The 27,546-nt window shown below is 31.9% G+C and overlaps 5 protein-coding genes across 8 annotated transcripts; all 5 read right to left on the reverse strand.

The window, feature by feature from the left end:
* Nucleotides 1-3,910: 3,910 nt before the first annotated feature.
* Nucleotides 3,911-4,791, reverse strand: LOC123214107 (very-long-chain 3-oxoacyl-CoA reductase 1-like). The gene is made up of 2 exons (XM_044633838.1): nt 4,109-4,791; nt 3,911-4,025 (listed from the first exon to the last, which is right to left on the reverse strand). The coding sequence occupies exons 1-2, from the start codon at nt 4,720-4,722 to the stop codon at nt 3,914-3,916; spliced, it is 726 nt and encodes a 241-aa protein (XP_044489773.1). The 5' UTR covers nt 4,723-4,791; the 3' UTR covers nt 3,911-3,913.
* A 502-nt stretch (nt 4,792-5,293) lies between these two features.
* Nucleotides 5,294-8,163, reverse strand: LOC123214106 (very-long-chain 3-oxoacyl-CoA reductase 1-like). Of its 3 annotated transcripts, none has more exons than XM_044633836.1 (3): nt 7,503-8,163; nt 5,868-5,937; nt 5,294-5,628 (listed from the first exon to the last, which is right to left on the reverse strand). In XM_044633836.1, the coding sequence occupies exons 1-3, from the start codon at nt 8,123-8,125 to the stop codon at nt 5,503-5,505; spliced, it is 819 nt and encodes a 272-aa protein (XP_044489771.1). In that variant the 5' UTR covers nt 8,126-8,163; the 3' UTR covers nt 5,294-5,502. The 3 variants fall into 3 exon arrangements, with proteins under 3 accessions (XP_044489771.1, XP_044489770.1, XP_044489772.1); XM_044633835.1 differs by having other exon boundaries at nt 5,294-5,772; XM_044633837.1 differs by having other exon boundaries at nt 5,492-5,614.
* Nucleotides 8,164-12,515: 4,352 nt separating this feature from the next.
* On the reverse strand, nt 12,516-13,781 carry LOC123214104 (very-long-chain 3-oxoacyl-CoA reductase 1-like). The gene is made up of 3 exons (XM_044633833.1): nt 13,073-13,781; nt 12,931-13,000; nt 12,516-12,828 (listed from the first exon to the last, which is right to left on the reverse strand). Exons 1-3 carry the CDS (start codon nt 13,687-13,689, stop codon nt 12,565-12,567), a joined length of 951 nt encoding a protein of 316 aa, XP_044489768.1. The 5' UTR covers nt 13,690-13,781; the 3' UTR covers nt 12,516-12,564.
* Nucleotides 13,782-15,436: 1,655 nt separating this feature from the next.
* Nucleotides 15,437-18,919, reverse strand: LOC123214767 (very-long-chain 3-oxoacyl-CoA reductase-like protein At1g24470). The gene is made up of 3 exons (XM_044634747.1): nt 18,163-18,919; nt 16,243-16,312; nt 15,437-15,849 (listed from the first exon to the last, which is right to left on the reverse strand). The coding sequence occupies exons 1-3, from the start codon at nt 18,807-18,809 to the stop codon at nt 15,592-15,594; spliced, it is 975 nt and encodes a 324-aa protein (XP_044490682.1). The 5' UTR covers nt 18,810-18,919; the 3' UTR covers nt 15,437-15,591.
* A 2,137-nt stretch (nt 18,920-21,056) lies between these two features.
* Nucleotides 21,057-26,292, reverse strand: LOC123214766 (regulator of G-protein signaling 1). 2 transcript variants are annotated; one of them, XM_044634746.1, is made up of 12 exons: nt 26,079-26,291; nt 25,908-25,968; nt 25,332-25,452; nt 25,151-25,214; nt 24,942-25,026; nt 24,283-24,356; nt 23,454-23,645; nt 22,916-23,004; nt 22,545-22,783; nt 22,182-22,306; nt 21,777-21,898; nt 21,057-21,654 (listed from the first exon to the last, which is right to left on the reverse strand). In XM_044634746.1, the coding sequence occupies exons 4-12, from the start codon at nt 25,212-25,214 to the stop codon at nt 21,430-21,432; spliced, it is 1,215 nt and encodes a 404-aa protein (XP_044490681.1). In that variant the 5' UTR covers nt 25,332-25,452; nt 25,908-25,968; nt 26,079-26,291; the 3' UTR covers nt 21,057-21,429. The 2 variants fall into 2 exon arrangements, with proteins under 2 accessions (XP_044490681.1, XP_044490680.1); XM_044634745.1 differs by having other exon boundaries at nt 25,908-26,292.
* Nucleotides 26,293-27,546: the final 1,254 nt, after the last annotated feature.

Raw genomic sequence — 27,546 nt, forward strand, 5'->3', positions numbered from 1 at the left:
ATAATTCTTTATATTTACATTTTTATTTTTATTTTTATTTTATAGTTACAAAATATTATAAAATATCTAAATTCATAAATAATAATTATTTATTTTTAAAGAATTCAGAGATTTAAATATAGAAGATGAGTAGATAAATATTATATAGTAGATATATTTTATTTATGTTTTGTAATTTATACCGTATGTAAATTAATTTATTTGTACTATGTTATCAATTTATAATATTTTTCATCATATAACTACGGTATTTCTCCGCCACAAGTGAGAGATTATAAATAAAATATTCGAGATATTGTTATCGGTTTTAATAATTGAAAAAAATTTATGTTAAAAAATTTTAATTAAATTTAAAAAAAAAAATTGATTAAAGCCCAACCCGGCCCGATTAAGGCCCGTTATTATATGGGTCGGGCCTTGAGCCTTTATATTTCAATGGGCCAGCCCGAAGGCCCGTTATTGTTTGGGTCTTGGGCCTGACCCATTAACCCAATGGGCTAAGCCGGAGTCAGCCCGGCCCGACCCGTTGACATCTCTAGACATAGATGATAAGAATTTAAGAATTTACATATAACTTTAATTCTATAAAAAAATTGGGCCGAACATGATGGGCTCAGGCCCAATCCAAAATTTATTCTAAGATTGGGAAAAGGACTATTTCCCACCCATTTTTTACCCCATTCTCAAACACATACCCACGACAGATCAAAAGCCACTTTTCCCACTCGTGACCAAACTGTCATCCATTTTTTCAGTTAGAGACAGGGGTAAAATCGTAATTTTAATTATAAAACTCAAAACTTTAAAATTTCACCATTTCCCCTCTTCAGGTTTTAAAAACTAATACCTCAACCTATCCTCAAAGTTTGAAAAGTTTAGTTTCACCCCTAGAGTTTGCTTCCTTCTCCAACCACCACCGACGACCAACGCATTCCACCGATCTCTCATCTCCGACTACAAAGAACGACGAAAGAAGAACCTTTGTCGTCTAGATCTGGAAGAACAGATAAAGGACGACACTTCATCGTTGCATCTGGACGACGCAACGAGCTACGACGGACGATGAAGCGTTATCTTTCGTCGTCTGGGTGATCTCTTCGTCGCACCACCGTGCGACGAAGAGACAGAGATCTCTTCGTCACATCATGCGACGAAGAGATCTCCGTCTCTTTGTTGTACCGTGTGACGGGGAGATGAAGATCTTTTCGTCACATTAGGAGAAGGAGGAGGTCAGTGACGACGCCGAAAGATGAAGTTGAAGAACGGGGGTGAAACTGCTATTTTTGAAAGTTATGGGGGCGGCTGTGTTTTAAAAAATATGGAAACCCTATGTTTGGGGGTGAAAATGTTACTTTTTAAAGTTTAAAAACTTTAGGTAAAAGTAAAATGTTAGTTTATAAAACCTATGGGAGGTGAAAAGTAATAATTTTTATAACTTTTTAATATAAACAATAAAATTATTATTTTACCCTTCACTTTAACAGAAAAAATGGGCTGTAGTTTGGTCATAGGTGAAAAAAATGGTTTTTGATTTGCTGTGGGTATGGGTATGAGAATTGGGGTAAAAAATGGGTGGGAAATAGTCCTTTTCCCTCTAAGATCAGTTGATTTTAGAATACTCATCAAATTAAGTATATACATTTAATTGATATTAAATAATTATCTACACGGAAAACCATATCAACTTAGGGAGTATTTGGTTTGAAAAAATGATTTATTTTTAAAATTAAGCACAGTTTTAAGGATTATTAAATATATATTATTATTATATTTAATGAGATTGGATAAAATTGATTAAATATAAATAATTATTGTATTTAGTTAAAGGTAATAAAAGAATATTATTATATTATTTTACTTAAATTTTTTGGATTAATTATAATAATATTTTTTTATATTATTAGTTATATTAATTGAAAATGAAATTATTTTTGTCTAAATAAATTAATAAATAAAAATATAATTATAATAAAATTAAAATTATCTTAATAATTTTTTAATACTATGTAGATGTGGTAATTAAATTACTCTTTATATTATTTATCAAATCACTATTATTAATATATAATTATTTAAATTTTTATTATTTATAAAATAATATAAATAGTAAAAAATAAATTATTAAAATAATTTTTAATGCCACCTAACCAAACGTTTTTACTGTTTTCAGAGGCAAAAGCTTTCATCTAAGTACTTGTAATAATTTGATTTAGCAATAGTGGTTTGCATTACATGAAATTTTCTCCAATACAAACCCTAGAATTTTATTAATAAAACGAACATATAATCCACCGAACACACCATTAGAACATTTACAGCTTCTTCCCTGCTCAAACTTTTATTATCAGAACTTATTCAGCAGCTAATCAACATGAACCAGCACACACATGGAGAAACTTTTTAACTCAATTTATGTGATTTGAAGTGTTTCTCAGTCATCTCCTTTGGATGCCTTCTGCAAGACGAAGAGCGTCAAGGACGGTTTCTGGGATATATCTAGACACAACCCATTGAAGAGCGTGAGCCCAGTAAGGCGAGCACCTTGCTTCATAGCCAATCATGCGAACCCAAGCTCGAGCAAAATCTTCCGCCATTGGTATAAACAAGGATGGTTCCTTCATCGCTGCTACTCTCAACGTCATTCTCGTTATACAATATGCAGGCACCTGCAATAACATCAGTCACCTGAATGGCTCAGGCTCATTGGTTCTCTACATATTAACAGCAAAAGAATGGCATATATTATAGGGAAATTGAAATTTTTACCCTTATTTTAATCTGTGTATATATAAATGTCACTCATTCTAAAGCTTAAACAAATATACCACAACAGTAATCAATTTTCCCAAAATACCTCTCTTTAATATTTCATACAGAGATTTTCTCTTTTTTCAAAAGAAATAACGATCGAAAAAGATCATTTAGTAAAATTTAACTGAAAAAAATAAAAAATTAACATTTAAAGATTTAACTAAAAAAAATTGATATTTAATTAAAAAAATAAAAAAAGATTGACGTAAGTTAATTGAGAAATAAAGATTGGCGTCAATGTAAACCCTTATTCCATATTATTATATATTATACTATTAATATTATATAATATTATATATTATTATAATATATTATATATTATATTAAAACATGATACTACAACCTTTTTTATTGGCATGCCCCCCTACCCCTTTATAAAATAAAATAAAATAAAGGATTGGCGTACCCTTTATAAAATAAAAAAGGGTTGGCGTTGATGCCAACCCTTTTATTTTAATTTTTAACGGTTGCAGTATTATGTAAAATTTTTTCAAAAAGTGTTTTCAGATGAAATAATGTTCTGAAACTGCAGTATTATATTTTAATATAATATATAATATTAATATTATAAAATATAATATTATATATTATATATTATAATATTATAATATATAATATTATGGAACAAGGGTTGGCGTCAACGCCAACTCTTATTCCCCAATTAACTTACGTCAATTTTTTTTTTAGTTAAATGACAATCTTTTTTATTTCAAATAAATCATTAAATATCAATTTTTTATTTTTTTCAATTAAATCCTATTAAATGATCTTCTTCGATCGTCATTTCTTCCTAGTTATAAAGTGGATGTGATTGAGTTTTTATGGGTTGCACTTTTTTTTTATATACTTACTTTAAAGAATTCTTAATCTGAAGAATTCAGTTTTTTCTTTCCTTCTTTTGTTTTTGAAGATGAGGAAAAAAGAGAAAGGATCTCTCTGCATGATTCCATCACTTGAAAGATGAGAAAGAAGAGAGAAAAAGAGAGGAAAGAGAGAGAACCTTTACATGAAAAATTAAAGAGGGATATTTTTGGAGAAGTCGATTACTGTTGTGGTATATTTGTTTAAGCTTTAGAATGAGTAATATTTATGTATATACGGATTAAAATAAGAGTAAAAATTTCAATTTCCCTATATTATATACCTGAACGTGCACGTCAGTCCCATATTTTTTGTACTCAACATGTAGAGACCTTGATAGTTGATCCATGTAACTGCATAGTTAAGAAAAAACAAATACAGTACTGGTTACTAATACATGTAATTAACTAGTATGTACACCAGTAATGAAACTTACCATTTGGTTGAAGCGTAGAGAGTAAATAAAGGAGAAGAAGGAATGATGGCGGAGGAGCCGGAGCCTATGTTCACTATTGCTCCTTTCCTTTTTCTAATCATAACAGGAAGAACAGACTTGGTCATCCAGGTTACTGAATCTATATTCACCTTTAAGAGACTGTACATCAAATCTTCATCAACTTCATGGAAGTATCTAGCAGTGGGGTAATTTACACCAGCAACATTTATCAATATACCAATGTCCAGCCCTTCAATGCCTTCTTCTATGAACTTGCTAATCTCGGCGCCACTGTGTTTAAGGAAGTCGATGACCACATCCTTAGTTTCAATCAACTTATACCTTCGGCCTATCTCAATAGACACAGCCTTCAGTTTTTCAGGATCGCGGCCAACCAGCACGATGTTAAGACCCTTTGATGCTAACTCAAAGACTATGGCTCTGCCCAATCCGTCGGTGCAGCCAGTGATGACAGCCCAGGATCCATATTTCTTCAGATTTTTGGCTGGTCGAAAGAATACAACCCATATGCCCCTGATTACACTCCTAATGAATTTAAACAGAAAGAAGACGGTTAGAACATAAACTACTCCTAGAATAAACTCTATTGCCATTTTCTGAATTCTGAAGAGACACTTCCACTTGTTGAATTTGTTCAGTATGTATATAGTGGACCGTTTGCAGATCCTACAATTAACAAAATATAATATGGTTCATAAGTTATTAAGAATTTTGACCTTACTTTATTAAGTTGGTTTAAAATGTGTATTATTTATTTATAATATAAAGTTCATTTAATTTATTTCTAGACTTAGTTATTATGTGATTGGACATCTAGACAATTTTTTATTATGTGATTGAATATTATTTTATTATTAATTTAAAATTATTTAATCATATAATAATATATTAGTTAGATACTTAATTGAATATTTAAAATTAGATATATATAATTGAACATTCTAAGGCCCGTAGAACTCTCTTATTTTACAAATCTTTGGAGCACCCACTTCTAATTTATATACAACAAATCAATATACTACTGTTACAAGAAATTTGGAGATTTAGGTTTTTGGTTCGAGTAGGTTGTAGACCGAGGGAACTCATATACGACATCAAATCGAAAGAGATGGGTAATTTGTAGATCAAATGAATTATAGATAAAATACCCACAAAAAATAGATATAAATTATAGATTTTTTGATTCATATCTATTTGAATACCTATTGGCATATATATTTTTATTTTTTTAGGGTAGACTAGGTATACAGTAGCCAACCAACTTCCTCCTATTAAATTTATTTTCCTATATCAAACTTTCCATTTCACTACTTATGATAATGTGTTGTCATCCATTACACATTATAACATTTATTGGATTAACGATGTGGTCCTCATTCATTACGACGGTGCTTGGCTTTGATGGAGTCCTTTTGTTGTCCTCTAATGCGATGTCCAAGAAAGACGTGAAAAATCCAACGGTTGAGTAATGCATCAGGGACCAGCCTGAGTAAGAAGCACTGCAATGAATGAGGCCAATACGGTAAACAAAGATGATCATGGCCGAACCATTTTATGCTTGATTTACTGTATGTTTCTGTCGATGGAATGAAGAAGGAAGATCTTTTGATCTTGTTAATCTTCGTTGCAACAAATAGTGGAGTCTGATTCCTCACAAAATAGCAGAATAAAAGTAAAATAGTTGGGGCTCTGAATATGTAATTTAGTCTTGCATAATTAAATTAGATTTCGTAATTACCTGGCACTGAACATGAATTCCTTCTTTCTTGTATTCTAGAAAAATACTTCTGGAGAACATTGCAATGTAACTGTTACAAATATAATAATATATTAGAAATAAATATAATAATATATTAGAAATTAAAAATTTGACCTTTTTATTTCATATATATACAATTCAATCTAAAGTTTAAACAAAAATATTATAATAGTATTTTATTTTTCTAAAATACTCTTATTGATATAATTCATATAAAAAGAAAAAATATTATTTCTATTTTTTTCTTCAATTTTTCAATGAGGAAATAACCTCTACAGCATAAAAAAATTATTAAACAGAGAAAACACATTATTAAACAATAAAATTTGTATATTATGTGTTTTTTTATAAATAATTAAAAATAAAATAATATATAATAAATTTATATTCATAATTTTATATTATTAAATTATTTAATATTATTATTTTCATCGTTTAATATTGTTATAATATTATTTAATAATATATTAATAATTATAAAATTTAAAAATGTAAATTTAAAAAAATTTTAAGCGAAGAATAAGTCGATACGTAAACTCTTCCAACACCAAGGGTTCTTCTCTGCATTGGGGCTCCACTGCATTTAAAAATTTCCAGTTCTTAATTCTCGATGACGTAAACTCTTCCAACACCAAGGGTTCTCCTGTGCAGTGGGGCTCCACTGCATTTAAAAATTTCCATTTCCTAATTCTCAATTTTGATTCTTCAATGCACCCTTGGGCTCCACGCGTCTCCACTGGATTTGCAAGGAAGAACCAAAATAGAGAACTTAAAAAAAAAGAAATCTTTAAATGCAATGGTCGCATGGAAGGAAACTTTTAAAAAAAAAATTCAGTGGAGATGCGTGGAGCCCAAGGGTGCAAAGAAGAATAAAAAAAAAAAGAGAATTAAAAAAAGGAAAATCTTTAAATGCAGTGAGATCCACTGCATAAGAAAAAACTAAAAAAAATATAGTTAATAAGCGGCTGACAATATCGCCAAGGGTCAACATTAACACGAATGAGTTAGTGTTACTAACCTGCTCTTTATTTAGAAATCTTTTAGGGTTAAATTTTTGTATTTTATAATTATTAATATAATATTAAATAATATTATAATAATTTTAAATAATAAAAATAATATAAAATAATAGTATTAAATACCCTAACAATATAAAATTATAATAAAATTAAATTTTACATAAAATCATAAATATGAATATATTATATATTATTTGATTTTTAATTATTTATTAAAAAAATATAACATACAAGTTTTATTGTTCAATTGTATATCTTCTCTATTGAATTTTTTTTTTTTATATTACAGAGATTTCTTTTTTACTGAATGAGTGAAAAAAAAAAGAGAAACAATATTTTCTCTTTCTATATAAGTTATATTAATAAAAATATTTTTAAAAAATAAAATATTATTATAATATTTTTGTTTATACTTTGTGCCATAGTAAAAAAAAAGTAAAAAATTTCAATTCCATATATATATATATATGTATAGGTGAAATTTCATGCATCATATTTTTTAAGTATGCAGTGGCTGCAGAGAGAGATAAATTTAAGACCGGTTGATCGTTCAAAAAACAGGAAGTTGTGAAGGAGAAAGATTATTGAAACGTACGCTTTGGTGGCAGCATAAATGGAAAACAAAGGGAACGAAGGGATGCAAACGGAGGAACCGGAGCCCATATTGATTATTGCTCCCTTTTTCTTCTTCAGCATAACCGGAAGCACAGACTTTGCTATCCAGGTTGATCCATCGATGTTTACCTTCAATACACTGTTCATCAACTCTGAGTCAACTTCATGAAAGAATCTTGCATAAGGGTACGCAACTCCAGCGTTATTTATCAGAATTCCAATGTCTAAACCTTCAATAGCCTTCTCCATCACCTTACATATTTCTTCCCCACTAAGTTTTTCGAAGTCGATGACCAGAGTTTTGATCTCAGCTTGGTTATTATTAAAATTTCTGCTTATTTCGTTTGATGTAGCTTCAAGTTTCGCAGGATTTCGACCAACCATGACCAAGTTAAAACCCTTGGATGCCAACTCGAAGGCAAAGGCTTTGCCGATTCCGTCGGTGGAACCGGTGATGATCGCCCACGAACCGTAGTCCTTGAGATTCTTAGGAGGTCTCAAGAACATGGTCCACACCCACTGGAAAAAACTCAGGATGGGTTTAAGAAGTGATATGAAGCCGATGATACTCACTGCTGCTATGATAAGCTCGTCAGAATCCATTGCCGTCTTGATGCAAAGTGGAATAGGAACAGAATTTATATAGGGAAATTGAAATTTTTATCATTATTTTAATTCGTGTATATAAAAATATCACCTATCTTAAAGTTTAAACAAGGCCAAACGACTATTTCCCACCCAAGGTTTAGCGTTTTCTCAAAAGTCCCCCCTTTAACTACGGAAACACCAAACACCCACCCATGGCCGGTTAGATTTAACCAAACCCTAACGGCTGAAAATTTTATCTCCTTTTGCCTCCCTAAACTTTAAAAACTGAAATTTTCCCCCCGCCTAAGTTTTAAAAAATGACAGTTTCACCCTAGGGTTTGGTTTTGAAATCTCCGGCGACCTCTCCGGCTCCGTTGCCGACGGCCGCTCCCTCCGGAAGCAACCTCTCCTTCCGGCGATCTCTTTCCTCCCATTTGGAGGTCCGATCGGCGCCCAGAGACGCCGTGGGAGACGAAGACTTCGTCGGAAAGACGAAGTTCTTCGTCTTCCCAGACGAAGCCAATGCCGTCGTCCTCGTCTGGGAAGACGGTCGTCTTCCCAGAGGTCTTCTTCTGGGAAGACGATCGTCTTCCCAGACGAAGACGACGGCGTCGGCTTCGTCTGGGAAGACGAAGAACTTCGTCTTCCCGACGAAGTCTTCGTCTCCTACGGCGTCTCCGGGCGCCGATCGGACCTCCAAATGGGAGAAAAGAGATCGTCGGAAGGAGAGGTTGCTTCCAGAGGGAGCGGCCGTCGGCAACGGAGCCGGAGAGGTCGTCGGAGATTTCAAAACCAAACCCTAGGGTGAAACTGTCATTTTTTAAAACTTAGACGGGGGTAAAATTTCAGTTTTTAAAGTTTAGGGGGGCAAAATAGATTCTATTTTAGTTTATTTTTAATATTATAGCTAAAATGACGATTTTACCCCTACCACCGTTAGGGTTTGGTTAAATCTAACTGGCTATGGGTGGGTGTTTGGTGTTTCCATAGTTAAAGGGGGGACTTTTGAGAAAACGCTAAACCTTGGGTGGGAAATAGTCGTTTGGCCTTTAAACAAATATATATAAAGGGAGACTGATCTGATCACTGTGCTTGGCCTTCGATTTAGCCTTGTTCAAAGGTCATCAGTATCATGTGATTATATTAACAGGATTTGATTGAACAAATATATTATTATTAATAATAAAAGATAAATAAATTATTTTATAAGATTAGTAAGTATAAATTATTATTATTATATTTAATAAATATTAATATATAAAAATAATTATTATGTTTGATTAAATAAAATAAAAATATATTTAAGTATAATTATTTTAAAATATTATTTATGTTATTATATTAATTAAAAATGATAATTTTTTTATTTTAAAAAATTAATAAATAAGAAAAAAATTAAAACAAATTTAAATTAATTTGATAACCTTTTAATATTTAAGATAAAATTGATGATATTATCTCTTATATTATCTTTTTAATTAAAAATTATTTTATAAATAAAATAAAATAAAAATAATCTAAAATATATTAGCGAGACAATCTTTTATACTTTGACCAAACAGCCCCTAATTTCTATGAGTGTTTTCATTGCAGTTGCAATTAAAGACAGAAGGTTTATACCCTTGACCAAAATATATTATTTAATTTCAACAAATTTAAAAATGATATACAAGTTTATTTAATGGCAAAATGACTATTTTCTATGCTCACTTTGATGAAATTTTTTTTCACAAAATCCACTTAGAACCAAGGATTTAAAAATCAGACTGGACCGGCCGGACCGTGAACCGGTACTGTAGACGACTGATATTAAGCACAGAACCGTTCTAAGATTAAAATGGGGTTGGACCGCGGTCGAACCGCCTGTTCGTATCTGAACCGCGGTCCAACCCGGTCAAGGCAATCCCCCGGTTCAGAAGCTTCGTAGGTTGTTGAGAAATTGTCAAATCGAAGAAGCATGGTGAGTTGTCACTGAGTAGAGGAAGAAAAGTCGTGTACTTCCAGGGAGGCAAAGGAAACGAAGAAGCATGGTGAGTTGTTGAGAAATTGATTTATAAATTAAAAATGGAATAGGAAAGAAGGAAGAAAATAAATGGAAGGGGTTGGTTATTGTGGTGAACTTGGTATGCTACGCCTCCTGTTTGCTTCCTTCCTTCATCTACGTTGCGGAGTTTCCTGCCATGCATTTTCATTTTGGCTCTCCTGTTTTCTGCTTCACACCATTTTCATTATTATTTTTTAAGATTTTCCAATTTTATTGAAAAATAATTTAGTGCCTTAAAGCCGTTCTTACTCTCAGGTTATACTAGTAATTATAATTTTTCATAAAATCTGATAAAAAACTGATTTCTGAAATGAAGTAAGAAAGATTTGGATTGAGGTTATATATTTTTTATTTAATTTATAAATAATGAAATATTTGATTATTTTTTATTATAAGGAGTAATGTTGTGACTAGATTTTGTTATAGTTTAACAAAAAAATAATAATGGTTATGTTGATTGGTTGATTTTATATTTTATTTAATACATATATTAGATTTCTGATTTGTTTTAGTGTTCAATAATTAATAGTCTATGTGTTTATAGAATTAGATTTATTTTATGTATATGTTTTGTTTTAATGCAAAGTTAATTGTTATTACTTATTATATTTATGTTCAATAATATATATATTTTGTTAATTGTGAAAATTGAAAAGCATGCACAATATAAAATTTATTGTGTAAAGTATATGTAATTACTAATTAAACATAATTTTTTTAGGTTTTTACATAAAATCGGTTCAAACGGTCCAATCGACCGGTCCAAACGGTCCAACCGGTCTGACCGAAACCAGTACTTAAAACGGTTTTTATCCCGGTTCGGTTTTAAAAACCTTGCTTAGAACTATAATGTGTAAAGATAAAATAATCATTTTACAAAGGTTGAAAAAATCAACATTACGTATTCTATTTCTTCATACACCTTTCCCTTCTCCCTCAACACTCTCATCGTCTCCCTTAAATTAATCATTATTAAATACAATTTAATTTCATTTTTTTTAAATTCTTTTTTTGATATTTTTTATATTAATTAAAACAATGATATTTTTTACAATAAATCTTGTAGCATAGAACAATATCGTCGTCTCGAGCACGTCACTAGTGACCAAATCTTTGATGATTAATTAAGTAGGTTTTAGAGTGCTTGAAGGTGTCATAATCTTTAATTTCTTCATGGCACATGAGCATGGGGATGCTATTGGAAACAAAGAGGGAATGCCACTAGGGAAGTGGCACGATTGAAGGTTGGATGGCTAGCTACTGCCCTTATAGTGAAAAAGAAGCACTCGTTGCTTTGTGATATTCATCCAATCTTTTTTAAAAAAAAAAATATATATATATATATATATATATATATATATACAAACTATATAATAAGGAAACAAAAATGTGGATATTATAAAATAAAACATTAGTCATATTTTTTTGAAAATAAGATACAAAATATAACACGAAAACAAAAATGTAGATATCGTAAAAATAAAACGTTAATCGTATTTTTAAAAAAATACAAAAATATAAAAAATAATTTTTTTTAAAAAAATATTAAATGGAATATAATAAAGGGAGAGAAAATATTAATGAACATGGGGTAAAAAAAGTCGTTGTGCCATTAATTTCCATCAATTGAATCATTATCTGCAATTAAACAAGATTGAAAATAATTCGGCCTTACACAAGAATAAATTTTAAAAATGATAATTCTACATTTAAAATTATAATTTTTAATGAATTGTAAGCCTGTTTGAAACAAAAATGAAACAAGTTGTTTGAAAAATGGGAAGCAATGGCGCCGGCGCCGGCGATGGCAGAGGCTATGGCGATGCCGGTGGGGATGATACCAATAAGTATGACACACAATGTTAAATCCTGATTTGATTAATATCCCAAGTTGTCTAGAACATATCTATCATCGTCAATAGACTACTCTTGCTGCTAATCCATGTTCAATACTAGAATATTCTCCACCAAATCTTCATCCACTTCTTAACATAGTTAAATTCAATTTAAATTAAATTTAAGCAAGATTCAATTTAAAAATAACTCAAATCCCGAGAATTATTTCAAGATTGATTTGAGATAAATAAGACTCAAACTTGACCTAAAAATGATTTAATTTTGGATTTAATTCGAATTAATATTTAGTTTATAAAAATGAATCTAATTATTAACTCAAACTTGTCTCGTAGGATTAAAAATAAAATTCAAATTTAAATAATTTAAATCAAATCTAACCTTATTTCTTAAATAACATGTAAGAAAATTCGAACTCTTTTGTTTATAAAATTCACCTTCAAGGAGGGAAAAACCCTTTATATGTCTATATAAAGATGAACAAACCATTTGAAAACTCAAAGATAGTCAATACAAACAGATAATTTTTTGAGTATTTATTCAACAACAATATTAATTAGTTTATGTGATATGCAGTACTATTTCCTAGTGATCTCCTGCGGATGCCTTCAGCAAGACGAAAAGCATCAAGGAGGGTGTCTGGGATGCATTTAGCCGCACCCCATTGAAGTGCGTGAGCCCAGTAAGGCGAACACCTTGCTTCATAACCAATCATGCGAACCGATGCTCGTGCAAAGTCTTCTGGCATTGGGATAAACAAAGATGATTTCTTTATCGCTGCCATTCTCAACGTCATTCTTGTTACACAGTATGCTGGCACCTGCAGCATCGATCACCTCAAAAAGATTAGGCCTAATTGATTCAGTATTATTAACATTTCGAATTGACAGCAGAAGAATGGCATATTTATATATATATATACCTGAACCTGCACATCAATCCCGCATTTCTTGTATTCGACGTATAGAGATCTTGATAGTTGATCAATGTAACTGTGCAATTAGGAAAAGGTTAAAGAGATTGCTGGTTTCCAACAACGTGTGAAGAAGAGCAGTGAAACTTACCATTTGGTAGAAGCGTAGAGAGTGAATAATGGAGATGAAGGAATGACAGCGGAGGAGCCTGAGCCTATGTTGACAATGGCTCCTTTCTTCTTCCTAATCATAATAGGAAGAACCGCCCTGGTCATCCATGTTACTGAATCTATATTTACCTTTATAAGACTCTGCATCAGCTCTTCATCAACTTCATGGAAGTACCTTGCAGTGGGGTAATTCTCCCCAACTACATTTATCAAAATGCCAACATCCAGCCCTTGAATACCTTCCTCTATCAGTTTAGCAATCTCCGTGCCACTGTGTTTGAGGAAGTCGATAACCACATCTTTAGTTTCGATTAAATGATGATACCTTTGGCGTATCTCAGTTGAGGTAGCTTTGAGTTTTTCTGGATTGCGGCCAACCAAGAGTATGTTGAGACCCTTGGATGCTAACTCAAAGGCTATGGCTTTGCCCAATCCGTCGGTGCAACCAGTGACGATTGCCCATGATCCATATTTCTTGAGATCTTTTGCTGGTCTGAAGAAGATGACCCATGTCCCCCGGATTAAACTCCAAATGAGTCTATAAAGAGAGAAGAAGCCTATAATATAAACTACTCCAAGAATGAACTCCATTGCCATTTTGTGAAGTCTGAAGAGACGGCTCAACCATATATATATATATATATATATAAACGTACCGTTTAATCGGCCATAGGTTAAGGCGCAGTCACATGGCAAAGGTTGGTTCATTCATATGTCCAAATTTTCATTTAATTATTGTAGGATATAACAGTTTAATTTAAAATAATTCTGCACTTTGCCCACGGATTGATCAAAATTTGCATTTGATTATTTGCTCAATATAAGTTAATTAGCCAACAACTCGTATAATGTGCTGACAAAGTCTTGGACTCCCTCTTTAATAAAATTTCGTTTGGATCCTCTGAATATTTCATGATCACAGAATCCCTGACTAACCATGCTACCACTAAATTAGCCAGAAATTGGACAACACGTCCTTTAAAATATAATAACCAAAAAATATATAAACATATTAATAATACACATTTGATTAAATTATAGAGATTTGATTTTTTATTGTTCCCTTGAAAGCCCTTCGTTAATTAATTAGTTAAAAACATTTAATTATTTATATTTATTTTTTATCAAATATAAAAATAATTTATACACAATAATATTCTAAATATTATATTTTTACGATAATTTTTAATTTTTTTAAAATAAAATATTACTCAAATCAAATAATTTTAATAAATTATTCAAGGCGTCGATTTCAAGCTTAACAATAATCCCATGCCGCTCCATTTTAGATCTATTACACCCTTCTTGAACCAAACTAACTCAGTCGTAATGCTTGACTTCAAAGGATCTTATGCTCATATTAGAGTGCCGCACCTGACACTGCACATCAATTCAAATCCTAAAGATCACAATAAAATATAATCGATGAATTAAATTAATTAAATTAATACGATCATACAATATACATCAATCAATAAAATAATCACTAATATTTTATTTTATAGTATCTCGAACCATATATTTAGGGATAAATACGAATTGAACCAATTTCAAATAAGGATAATTCAAAAATGCTCCAATTTAGATCACGTTCACGCCTTCTTGTACCAAATTAACTCAATTGTAATGCTTGACTTCAAAGGCCTTGCTCTCCACATTTTCTACATTGGCTCCATAATTTCTTCATTTTATCTGTTTTAAGCATGCGTACCATGCAGCTGGCTAATACGTGATAGCGTGAAAGTTTTGTCCAACCCTCTCAATTTCCATCTAAAATGCTTTAAATAGGGAAATGTTTAACTGGCTCACTGCATGTGGTCTACTACGGCAATTATCTTCATTATAGAACAATGCTGGCTTACGCATATTTTTTTCATCCCTCAACAACTTTCTCTCTATGATTCATATCTAGAAATTCAATTTCTAGCTTAAGCAAATTATTTAACACATTACAAACAAGCCTGGTGTCCTTTTCAACACAATTTTTTGAAGAATCTCAATAAAAATTTAGCAAGCACACGCCTCTAGTGTATTCTCTATATTCCCTTTCTGGCTATTCTATTCACAAGTCTAATAATTTAACTTCTTCTTCCTTGACTCTTTCATTTGAAGTTTTTTTCCCCCCCGTCATTAAAGAATTGCTTAGTTTTAAGGTATTGTACTTTTATTAATTTTTTTTTTTTAACTTTATAAAAGTTATGTTTCCATAACCATGGGAGATCTTTGTCATATATAGATAATATATATATATATATATATATATATATATATATATATATATATATATATATATATATATATAATGAAGATGTTAATATAAAGCTACCCAATTATATATATACTGATTTTTCAATGGAAATCGTGTATCAATGTGACCCATCTTAATGATGCTACCATTAAAAAAAAGGTTAATCTTCATTTTAACAGACAAAAACTGAATAAATTAATAATTAAATTAATTAATTTTTATTTGTAGAAAGAACTAAAGAGTAATTGGGCTCATGCAGATATTGACTGTGACTGTGATCTCCTTCTGCGGATGCCAATAGAAAGACGCCAAGCATCAAGAATGGAGGGAGGAAGCAAGGAAGCGAAGCTCCATTGAAGAGAGTGAGGCCAATAAGGGGTGCACCTTGCTTCATATCCAATCCAACCAATTGAAGCTTCTGCATAATCTTCCGGGGACGGTATAAAAATTGATTTTTTATTTATAGATGCCACTTTCGATACCATTTTTGTTGCAACATACAACGGTACCTGCATATGAATTGTTCAACCTATCTCATTATTGCATGCAGCTTAACTATATAGACTTGGGTATCATCTATAATCATTTGGGGAGGAAAATTAAGCGCACATTATTTATTAAAAAAATAATATTATATGTATTTATTTTAAATACACAAATGGGTATATATTTGTTAGTGTCGTCACATAATTGAGTGTTACTTTATTTTAAATTCAAAATTATTTAATTATATAATAACACATATCAAATACATATCTATTTGTATACTCAAAGTAGGTATAACTAGTTTTATTGTATATTAGAAGAATAATCTATGTATACATATTTTTGATATATAATTTGAGTACATAGATATTGTATCATCATATGATAATTGATCAATCTAATATAGAATGCCATACCTGACACTGCACATCTATTCCGAATTTTTTGTACTCCACATACAGAGATCTTGATAGCTGATCAATGTAACTGCACCTTAACAAATCAATAAGGAACTAATCAGAATGACATAGTTGATCAATTGAGTTTGTTTCTTAACCGTAGATGATGATATAAATTAAAATAAGCACACATTACAGATATCTTAAAATAAATTTTATAGAATGATAAAATTTTAATGGATAAATCAATATATATCTTGATTGTGAGAATCTTATATGGGCATTCCAAAAAGTCTGTAACTTCGATATTATTTTGATCAAAATACAGATAATATTATTGGATTATCATAATATCGATGACCCTATTGAAAAGTTAGTAACATATCTTACAGATCAAGGTTAGTTGATGATAACTTAATTAGAATTAACACATAATTTTATATAATTTAAATGATCACTACACTAACTTGTCAAAAAGATTTCCTATGGATAGCGAACTTATTGTTTATAGACTATTTTAGTATAATGTATCATCTTTTTTCTATATTTAAAAAATAAAATAAAATCTTAAATATGTGCATGAACTGAAAACATATTTTTCATACAAATTCGAGTGGAATGAATGAAATAAATGTATTGTAAGGGTCGCCATTCTCCATACATTAATTCAAAGATTAATATGCATAATTTATTTATGAAAATATTAATTTAAAAAAAAAAAGATAAAAGTATTAAAAACTATTGGTGGCTACGGTAAATTAGATGGATGCATCAATATTTATTAGAAAATAAATGATCGTGGGTCTTGTTTGCTGGTGTCCTCTTCTCTAAAAAGACAGTTGTCGAGCTAGTAAATTTCAGGAACAAATGCAAACGTTCTGTACTGTAACTGCTTTAAGAGAAATACTGGGTTTTCTAAGCTTTTCTTATTTTTAATCTCAACTCAGTCCACAAACTTTAACAAAAGACTGGTTGAATTGGTGGGTTGGTTTTGGTTTAGCATGCAGAGTAGGCTATTGTTTCTTTGCAATCTATATGTAGAGGTGAGTCATCTAAAAATCGAAGGAAGATAGTGGGTTCAGAAGAAGGAAAACCTAATGGTCAATAATCTAGTGCGACAAAGCGCCTTGCCGTAAGAGGGAAGGCGGATATTAAAAGGTTAAGAACGTGAAGTGGCTTGTTTGAATAAAAGGGTGGCGATGATGGGGATCGACAAAAGCCCCTAGAAAAATAAGAGTAGAAGGGCGAAAAGGGAGGAAAGCAGAAAGAGGAGGTGTTGAAAAAATTTAATATTTAAAATGTTTTTAATTTCTCTTAATTTGAAATGATTAATGATTTAAAAAATAAAATGGTTAAAAATAAATAATAATTTAACCTTTTCTTTTAATTGAGTTTATATTTAATTTAAAAAATATTATTTATATTACACAGAGATGAAAAAAAATTCTTTAATTCAAACTTATGTGTATCTATTTTAAGTATATAAATATATATATATTTATATATATTATTAGATAATTAAATATTAATTTATCTTAAATTTAAAATCATCAAATCATATAATAATATATAAATATATACACATTTGTATAGTTCGTGCTTATGTTGGCTTCAAATCATAAGAAAGTTGAATGCAGGTCTACTTTATTTAAACCTGATGAATACTTGATTGTTTTCTATGCATCCTCCTCTACTCACTCAATTATTTATCAGCAGACCTAGCTAAGTAACTTTAAATCATTAATATTAGTTGAATTTATAAAATTATTAGAATCTTACATACGTTTCAGCCTAAGTTCATAATAATATTACATTAATCTTCTCTAGTAATAATAACGTACGTGTGCATCATTTCACAGTATGCTAGCTTTTATGACAATGCCCCATCATAATAATCCTGTTAGTTTGTCCAGTAAGTAGGAAAGAGAATTTACGTACGCTTTTGTAGCTGCATAGATTGTGAAGAGAGGATGTGAAGGTATGACAGTGGCAGCACCTGAACCGATATTCACAATAGCACCTTTCCTTCTCTTTATCATCCCTGATATGACAGCTTTTGTAACTCTAGTTGTTCCTTCCATATTAACCCTAACGATGTCCATCCACACTTTCTCTTCAACCTCGTGAAAGAACATAGCTGATGGGTACGTAATCCCCACGTTGTTTATGAGAATTCCTACTTCCAATCCATCGATGGCTTTCTCTACGGATTTAACACCTTCCGAGATGTTCCCAGTGAAGTCAAACTCCACAGTGGTGATTTTGGTGTGGGGATATTCCGCTAGGAACTCAGTTTCCAGTGCTTTGAGCTTGTTGTACCTTCTGCTGACAAGGATTAGATTGAGGCCTTGTGCTGCGAGCTTTTTGGCTAAGGCTTTGCCTATGCCGTCTGTGGCTCCGGTGATGAGAGCCCATGAGCCGTAGTGGGTTAGGTTTTTTGGCCGTCTGATAATCGTGGTGAAGGTCCATTTGAGAAGAGAGATTGAGAGCTTGAGGAGGCAGATGAAACCAATGGTTGAAGGAAGAAGGAGCATCCATGGTGGCAACATGGTTGCCCTCAAGCTTTCGATCAGTATAGCGATCATAAATTAATAGAGAGAAATCATTCTTCAGGTCATATTAATAACAAATTGATAAAGAGAAAGATGTGGTGCCAAGGCATACATACTGGAGTAAGTTGGCCATTCCAGGAGTGGAAAGACAAACATTTGACTGTGTTTGAAGTACTCTGAACCTAACTCAGTAATTAGTAAACTCACTCACCCAACCCCCTTCTTCGACATTTACTTCGCCAACCTAACTGCCTCCCTCACTGGTTTACCGTGAGGGCTATTAAAATACATTATTTTTAACCTAATTGAATTTTCTATTCAAAATATTAAACATCTCAACTAAATCAATTAAGAGATTAATTGGTTTTTAGGCGAATAAAAAATATTCATTAATCAAATCAAATATATAATTAATTAGTTATAAACCGAATTTTGAAAGAAGATAGCTCTATTTTTTTTGTCTGCACAACCTAATAAAACCTACCCAGCAGAGCATTAAAGAAGATTTTAAATGCCACGTGGCTGTACAATGTATTTATATATTGAACTGACGTATATTTATTATTTAAGTTTTGACAATAAACAAATATTTTTATCAGATTCAAATATATTTATTATAAAAGTAATATTATATTTATTTATTTTAGATATATAAATATATACATATTTTTATATATTATTATATGATTGATTATTATTTTATTATTAATTTAAAATCATTCAATTATATAATAACATATATAAATACGTATATATTTATATATTTAAAATAAGTATATATAATTTTATTGTTATTATAAGAGCAAAAGATTTATTCTCACCAAAGTTTGGTGAAATTTCAAACTCATATCCATTAATTTTCAAAAAAATTCATTGGTAAGGATAAGAGTAAAAATTTCATTTTATAAAAAATATTAAAAATACAAAAAATTTATCACATTTTCCTACTAGATTTAAAAATCTAATAATCGTCTTCCACTGAAAGTTTGAAAAGTGACCATTTCTTTCTAGAGTTTTTCTTCTCTTCTCCGGTCACCCCCATTCCAATCGTCGGCCAACGATCGACCCTTACCACTCGTCTCTTCTTCTCAGCCCTTTCCAATGCCGACCCTTCGTCACTAGAAGACAAACAATTTGAACGATGAATAAATCATCTAGGCAAATTATCTTCGTTTGACCAATTTGTCATTGCGCAAACAAAGATGAAGCTCAGACATATTTGTCTGTATGTCTATTTTAGGTGAAAAAGTATTATTCATGTCATCTATAAATAGAAAAGTATTTTTAGTGGGAAAATGATAATTTACTCAAAATTTAAAAGAAAGAGTAATACTATACATATCTATTTTAGATATATAAATATATACACACTTAAACGTGTCATCATAAAATTAAATATTATTTTATCTTTAATTTAAAATCATCTAATTATATGATGACATATATAAGTGTATACATATTTATATACTCAAAATACGCATTCATAATTTTTTTGTTAAAAAAATTATATATATAATTAAAATATAAATCACTTTAATAATTAAGAAATATTAAGATCATTAAAAACCTAAAAATAATAAAACAATTACTTCAATAATACAGTAAATAATTTGTTACCTTTACTGACAGAGGGTAACGGTTGGCTAGATGAAATTAATGATAAATTAATAAAATAAATGAAGTTTCTACAAAATGCACCAAGTAGAAACATACGAGGTAAAGCAAATTCTTAGACATCTTTCCAGTAATTTCTACTCACGCTATGTGTCAATAGTAATGTGAACCTAGCTGAGTTATTAGTAAACTTACCCACCTCTTGTGCATTTACTCTGCCAACCTATATACCTCCCTTTATGGGTTCTGTCTGTTTACCTTTATTTTTGTCTCTATAATTTGGCAAGACCTAAAAGAGCATTCATAAATCTTTTGGGACCAATAAGCTTCACATGGTAAACTTCCTTTTCTAATCTAGAGATTTCTTTCTATCTATTATTTGATGATTGGTTTTTATTGCCACTTCACGTCTATTTATATTTAGGGTGAATGACATTTTCCACCAGGGTTAGCTGTAGCTGACATTTTCAACTTAAAAAGTTTGAGAAAAAGAAAATTAACTCTGTGAAGGAATAGTGCTGGCCAAGTGTGTATCTCGGCCAGTTCGCACTGGGGATGGTGTGACTTGGCTTGAATCACACTGGCCTATATGCGATTCAAGTTTAGATTGCACCATCTTGGTGCAATTTTAACTAAACAATTGTAATTCAAGACACCATATTCCACTGGCTCCAACAACAGCATATATTAGTCCTCTCTATCACTTCCAATATCATTCGGAAACTTGTACAAGAAACATAACATGTAAATAAAACGAGCCTCCACCATCAGTAATGTTCAGCTAACTTAGAGAACTCGTTTACAACTCGGCGAGACCTTCGATGGTTGTCTCTGTATAAATCTATTGTAGGCTCCATGTTACCGCACTTGATTCTCAGTTCAGCCTCCTATCTTTTGCCGCATCTTTCAGTATTCATCCTTTCTTTCATATTTTGCTTCCTAAATCCACTTCGTCGGGGTTACAACTTTGCTTAAAGCACCTTAATCATGTACTTAATAAGCCATGCCTATGTTAAGAAAGGATTCCCGGCCACCATAATCAACAATTCTTCAGACTTGATGAGTCTGAGTCATGAGTATTATGGCCAGAGGTCTTGGGAAATTGTTCTTGCTGAAAGGGATCATCATGGCAATGTACAGAACTCAACCTAGGAGAGAAATTCCAGCCTGAGATTTGTTCCAGCTCATGGCTAGCAGATCTCATGTTGGCTTCGTCTTTTAATTTGATGAAGAACATGGATGACCAGTATTCTCTTCCTAAGTTCTTTGCAGTCCAAAAAACCAAAAAAAAAAAAGAACTTGAGCCACGCTGTATTAGGATACAATAAATACTGATCTAAATAGAATGCAGTATCAACAGAGTCAACCTTAGAAAATAAGACTCACCGTCTTCATCAACTGGATCAACTCATTTACTGCATTATTGAACAGATCAGGATGTGCCAGATTGGCAGTAGTCAGAATTTCTTGTCGGGCTCGATGAGATATATTCACCTCCATGGAGGCACCTGTAGCATGGAACTATAAACTGCAGTTCAACATAAACCAAACATAGAATTGACACTTGTGCCAAAAAAGCTTAAGGTTGGGGGGGAAAACAATCAATATCAAACCGATGAATGGGAATTTCTCCAGTCCCAGAGAAAACAGCAAGCAATCATGTTCGTCATTTAATTAAAAACTTTGCTGATATCATCTAGTACTTAATATGATATCTGAGGCTGAAGTAATGCACTGGAATGTGATAGATAACATTTTAGTACAAACTGCTATGACATAAAAATTACAAACCTGCAACTATATACTTCCTGATAATATGCCGGGCCATGTAAATCCTCCTTACATGGTCATCTGCAGGAATTTTTCCAAGTTCATGCACTTCATCATAGAAATGAACACTCTCCCCAGCCAAACAACTACAATTTAGAGAAGGGAATGATATTAGTTTTGTACTTCTCATTATCTTTAATTGCTTCTAGAGAAAAGTGGAGCCTCTGGAACTTTTTGCCCAAAAAAATTGATCTTCCATGGCACCAATGATTTTGAAATAATATATTTACTATGAAGCTTGAATGAAATAATCAAGCCCCTCAGTTGTCATAAGAAATTTTGTATGGATGCTAAGTCAGTGGAACTTAATGAGGAACAGAATACCTGTCAGCAAAAGCCATAAAAGACTGCCTGAATGTTTTGTTAAGAAGAAGCTGGTCCAGAGGTTCATTAGGATCTATGACTGGAGCCAGTTCTCGTTGAGATAATACTCCACTCTCTGGTATGCCCAGAGCCTCACCCATTGTTTCAAATTCTTTAGGTTCTCTTCTCCTCAAGCTGATTTGAGTGAGCAGAGGCTCTGAACTTGATATAGAGAAGAAAACCAATGTAAGAATACTTGCCTGTAAAAAACCTCAATATTGTTAGCAAATATGGTTATGCTGAAGACTTCAATACTCATATATCAATAACCAAGTGAACACAGCGATTGCCTAAAATTAGGGGGGAAAAAACACTCCAATGATAAAACATACCATAACTAAAAGCAGAAACCTGGAGCCAACTTGAAGCCAGGCAACATTAGCATGAATTTCATTTAAAATATAAGCAAGAACCCATAAACCTGGAAGCATAAAGATCACACCTTAAATGATACATGTCAACAGGAAGGAGAGATACCCCATATCACTTTCAATCAAGATTTTCACACTCTACATTGTCAACCAGCTTACAGGTAACATTGATATAGAGCTAATTAGTTATCTATGCCGCCAACAACAAGCATAATTTGCATGTAAGTATTTCTGAAAAAGATGGAAAAAAAAAGTTTCAGGAAATGTCTCTGATTATCAGAAAAATATGTCAAACATATCAACACTATAATCAAGCCTGATTATGTTACTGATTCTGCATCACATTCTTTATTTACCAAGCCACAGATTGAACTTGATTGAAGTTCTTGCAGGATGATTTGATGAAAGTATGTATAAGTAGTTCAACAGTGACCATATATCAAATCCAAAACTTTACAAAGTAAAATATAAACCTTGTAGAACATAGAAGAAAGTGTACCAATGGATGTGGCTGAGACTACTATTCCCCGCCAAAGGTCCTTGAGTTCATCAAACTTGAACTCTATATGCCGAATTGCCCCCATGAATACAACCAAAGTGCCGACATACAACACATGGAAGAACACCACTGGAATGACCCAGTGGACCCCAAATTGACATCGATGATTGAGAGGCTTCCTCAAATGGATAACTACAACACAAATAACCCTTCCTGTAAGAAACTACTGATCACTGTGGAGATAAAGTAGAAAATGCCAAAAAAGTGATTATTGGCAATGATTTCCAAGACCTGAATAGGCTGCTGAGTATGACATAAAAGTTGCCATTATTTGGCAGTCAGGATTACTTACTCAAACTTGAAAGGAAAATTGTAAAACAGAGAGTAGAAATCTTATCATGCTTTATAATCTGGTCACAACTGAGTCAAATTATCAAAAAAGTTGATAGTAAACAAACAAACAAGCAGTATGAGATGATCGCAAACTAAGGGGCTTGATAAATAATCGCAGTCAGTCATAAACTGGAAAAGAAAAGGAAGTATGAGCTATGGCACAGTCAAAGTGAGAATTTAGTCACAATATGACAGTAAAAAAACAACAGACAATAAAAGCAAGCAAATTTATAGTAGAAAAAAGAGGACTTGATATCTGCATACAATGACTTGTGCATGTATGGAAAACACAAACCAGCAAAAGGAGGCATGGCAGAAATATATTAACTCTACAGAATTAATGTTCCCAACCTAGATTAACGTCATTGCTGTAATTCAAGAAGCTCAGATAATGGAATTCCAGAAAAATAAATTGTATCTATTTACAGATTCTTACATGCAGCCCCGGTAATCCATGGAACGAGAATTAGTGGAAGAAAAATATAAGATCTGACTGGTGGTAAACGCTTCCTGAAACATCAACAGAAAATAATTTGAGCAAGATTGGGAGAAAACTTGAAAAGTTACATCAAATAGTAACACCTCCACAACAGTAAAGTACACATAAAGACATGCAAGGTTTTCGGAAAATTTGCAAGTCAAACAATCATCAAGTCCTAAATCCATGACTATGTCTCTTGAATAAAACATCTAGTGTCCCCTGCAGCAAATTTGGATCATTGAGAAGAGTCCTAATCCCCTGGTAAGGCTTAAGGCTACCTCTTACTGTATAAAAATCATGGGTTTTTTTTTTTTTTTTTTGGTTGGCATAAAAATCATAGCTTTGCCTGAACCAACAATAAGCATTTCATGAAACAGTTTAGCATTAAAAACTCGTTCAGTTTTATCTTGCATAGGAGACCTGTTCTTAAGTTATCTGTGTGAGCATACATGCACACATGCATCTATGCAGTCAAGAGATGCATATTATGAAGCGTTATCAACCAGCCAAACATTCAATTTAATTGAGGTTACACAATAGCACCACAGGGTGGCTTGGTTAAGTGATCTCTTCTAAACAATGTAATTCCTTGACTGGGAAAGACAGTTATTTACCTTACAAAAATGTAATACAGTTGGAAGGCCTGTGCTATACGACAACTCATCAGCAAACCAAATCCAAGTGGACCTTCAAACCATACTGAGAACAAGAGATACCTCAGCTTAATATGGAGAAATGATTAAATTCAAAGTATAAATATCACTACCAGAATGAACAACTTGAAATGCACAGAGGAAAACAAAAGTAGTCAAGATTCAAGAACCTGCCCAGACATAGCAAGATTGCCACCAATGCTGCCTTCTAAATTTAAAGAAATTGGACGCCATCTGCACAAAGCATAGTTTCAATTTGTTAAAAGTAAAAGCAAAAAATCCCATAAAAAGGTTTTGGTGAATAACGTCATAGAATAAATTTCCAAGATAACCATGAAAGACAAAGCCTACCACAAGTGACAGTAGAAGGTTGAAACTAGCTAAAACTTGAATTAGTGAAATCCAGAAGCCGCTGCCTTGTATTCTAGGAACCTTGTGTACCAGAAAGGGAAATAAAGATTTCGACAGAAGCCTGAAATAAAGAATCTAATCAATAAAAAGGGACTGGAGTTGAAGTGCTAACTTATTCACTTTGCATTGAATTGCAGTCTGAGCAGTAAGTACCAAATAGACTAAATCATCTGTTTTTCATGTCCCAGTACTCAAAAACAAGTTGAGAGAATTCATAATTTACTCAAGTCTAAACGAGGTAGAGATATCATCAAACAGATACCCATCAATTACAATTCATCACTCAACGAATTATCTCCACATCAACAGTAACACGATCTACGCTTTCATAAACCAAAGACAACCCAAATCAACGAAGTCACAAAAAATGCTCAGGAAAAGAAATTCAAGAAAATCAACTGGAAAAAAATGATACTTGTCTTAAACCCACTAATATTTAACCAAAACTTGTAAAAGAAACCAATCAAATACTGAAAAGAGACCCAAGAAAATGATTAAAGAGATTAACAAACGTACAAAATGAAGAAGAGGATAGCTATAGCAATTGCCAAGTAATCGGAGGGACAGCCTCCTTGTTCTGCACAGTTCCCCATGTTATCGCATTAGCTTGACACAATTAATGAAACAAATCTGTGTGGGTATATAATTTAAGGTTGTTGAAGACTTGAAGTGTTAGCCGTTAGTTACTTGTCAGAGACAGAAACAAGCAGATTGGACTCTTATTAAAGTCCGATGAGTCTATTCCTCCCGTGGTGATGGTTGACCAGATTATGCAAAGACTCTTATTACGCTGCACCGACTTGGCATCTTAGCTTCACAGATAACAGCCATTATTGACTACCACTTGAAGTGAATTGTACGTAGTATGAGAAGTGAGAACTGACTCCTTTTTTTGTACCATTTTACAATATTATATATATAGAAAATGATATTAAAATGTGCCCTAAGATTTCCCCAAGAAAAAGAAAATGATAACTTGACTGGTATGGAAAGAAAAAGATTATATATTACCATACGAGAAAAATCCATGCTAGTATTATTTATTTGAAATTGTAATTTTCATAGTTTGGCTACAATGTATAAATGGTTAAATTTTCATGTAATCGGTTGCAGTTTACAGTTAAGTGTTACAAATATACTGTGATTGAGTGTGTCTTGTTCTTATAGGTGCACCAAACAAGTGTCCATGGGGGTGACTATTACTTAATATTTTGGAAATCGGATTGAATGTTGATTTAGTGGGAGAGACTATTCAATCCAACTAATGTCAAACTTAGTTTTTTATCTGATCTAACTATTCGAATCACTTAATTCAATTCAACCCAACTTCAAAAATAATTTCCAAGAGATGTATGCGATAGCATAATTAACATATAATTATCCTTTTTATTGACAGAATTTGCAACCCATATGGTTATTTTATCAAATTTTTTCCATCTTAATTTATGTTATAAATATCAATTAAATTATTAGCACTTATCTCCTTTTAATGACTGATTTTGATACCAGCTTTGCTATAAAGAGAGAGAGAGTATCAAAGAAAAGGAGTTTGGGAATGAAAATTTAGGGAAATAAATTATGAAAATTGCATTGATATAACGATTACACAAATTTGGAATATATGTTTATATTTTATTTAACAGACCATTGCAATCAAGCTAATAAGCATGGATCAAAAACAGCACTGTTCGCAGACGGGTGGGATCTTTCGAATGTTGCAGTTGCAGCAAGGTAAATTATCAGGACAGTGGCTCACACAAGCTGCTCATATCAAATTAAACAAACTCATCAATCAAAAGCTTAAAACATATAGCAATATCATTGATTCAAGTTGTAAATGGAACTTCAAATAGAAACAAACACTGATCATGAAATCTGTGTTTTCTGTTAAACTTGGTTATGCATGAGAAAAGAGAATGGTATATTATGAGATGTTAAAGTGAAAATAGGAAGATAAACAGTACGTACGATAAACAATAACAGTTTCATCTGGATGGAGATGCTGAGTATTAATGGAGGATGGGAAGCGATAAATGGCCGCATCTACAGTGATAAAAGCTGCAGAGAAGATGGAGAATAACACAAACACTATTGCCAATGACTTCATCATCTGGGTCGATCAGTTACGAGAGGAAGAATATAAATAGATATATAC

The sequence above is a fragment of the Mangifera indica genome, chromosome 4 (assembly GCF_011075055.1).
Source record: "Mangifera indica cultivar Alphonso chromosome 4, CATAS_Mindica_2.1, whole genome shotgun sequence".
Taxonomy (NCBI): domain Eukaryota; kingdom Viridiplantae; phylum Streptophyta; class Magnoliopsida; order Sapindales; family Anacardiaceae; genus Mangifera; species Mangifera indica.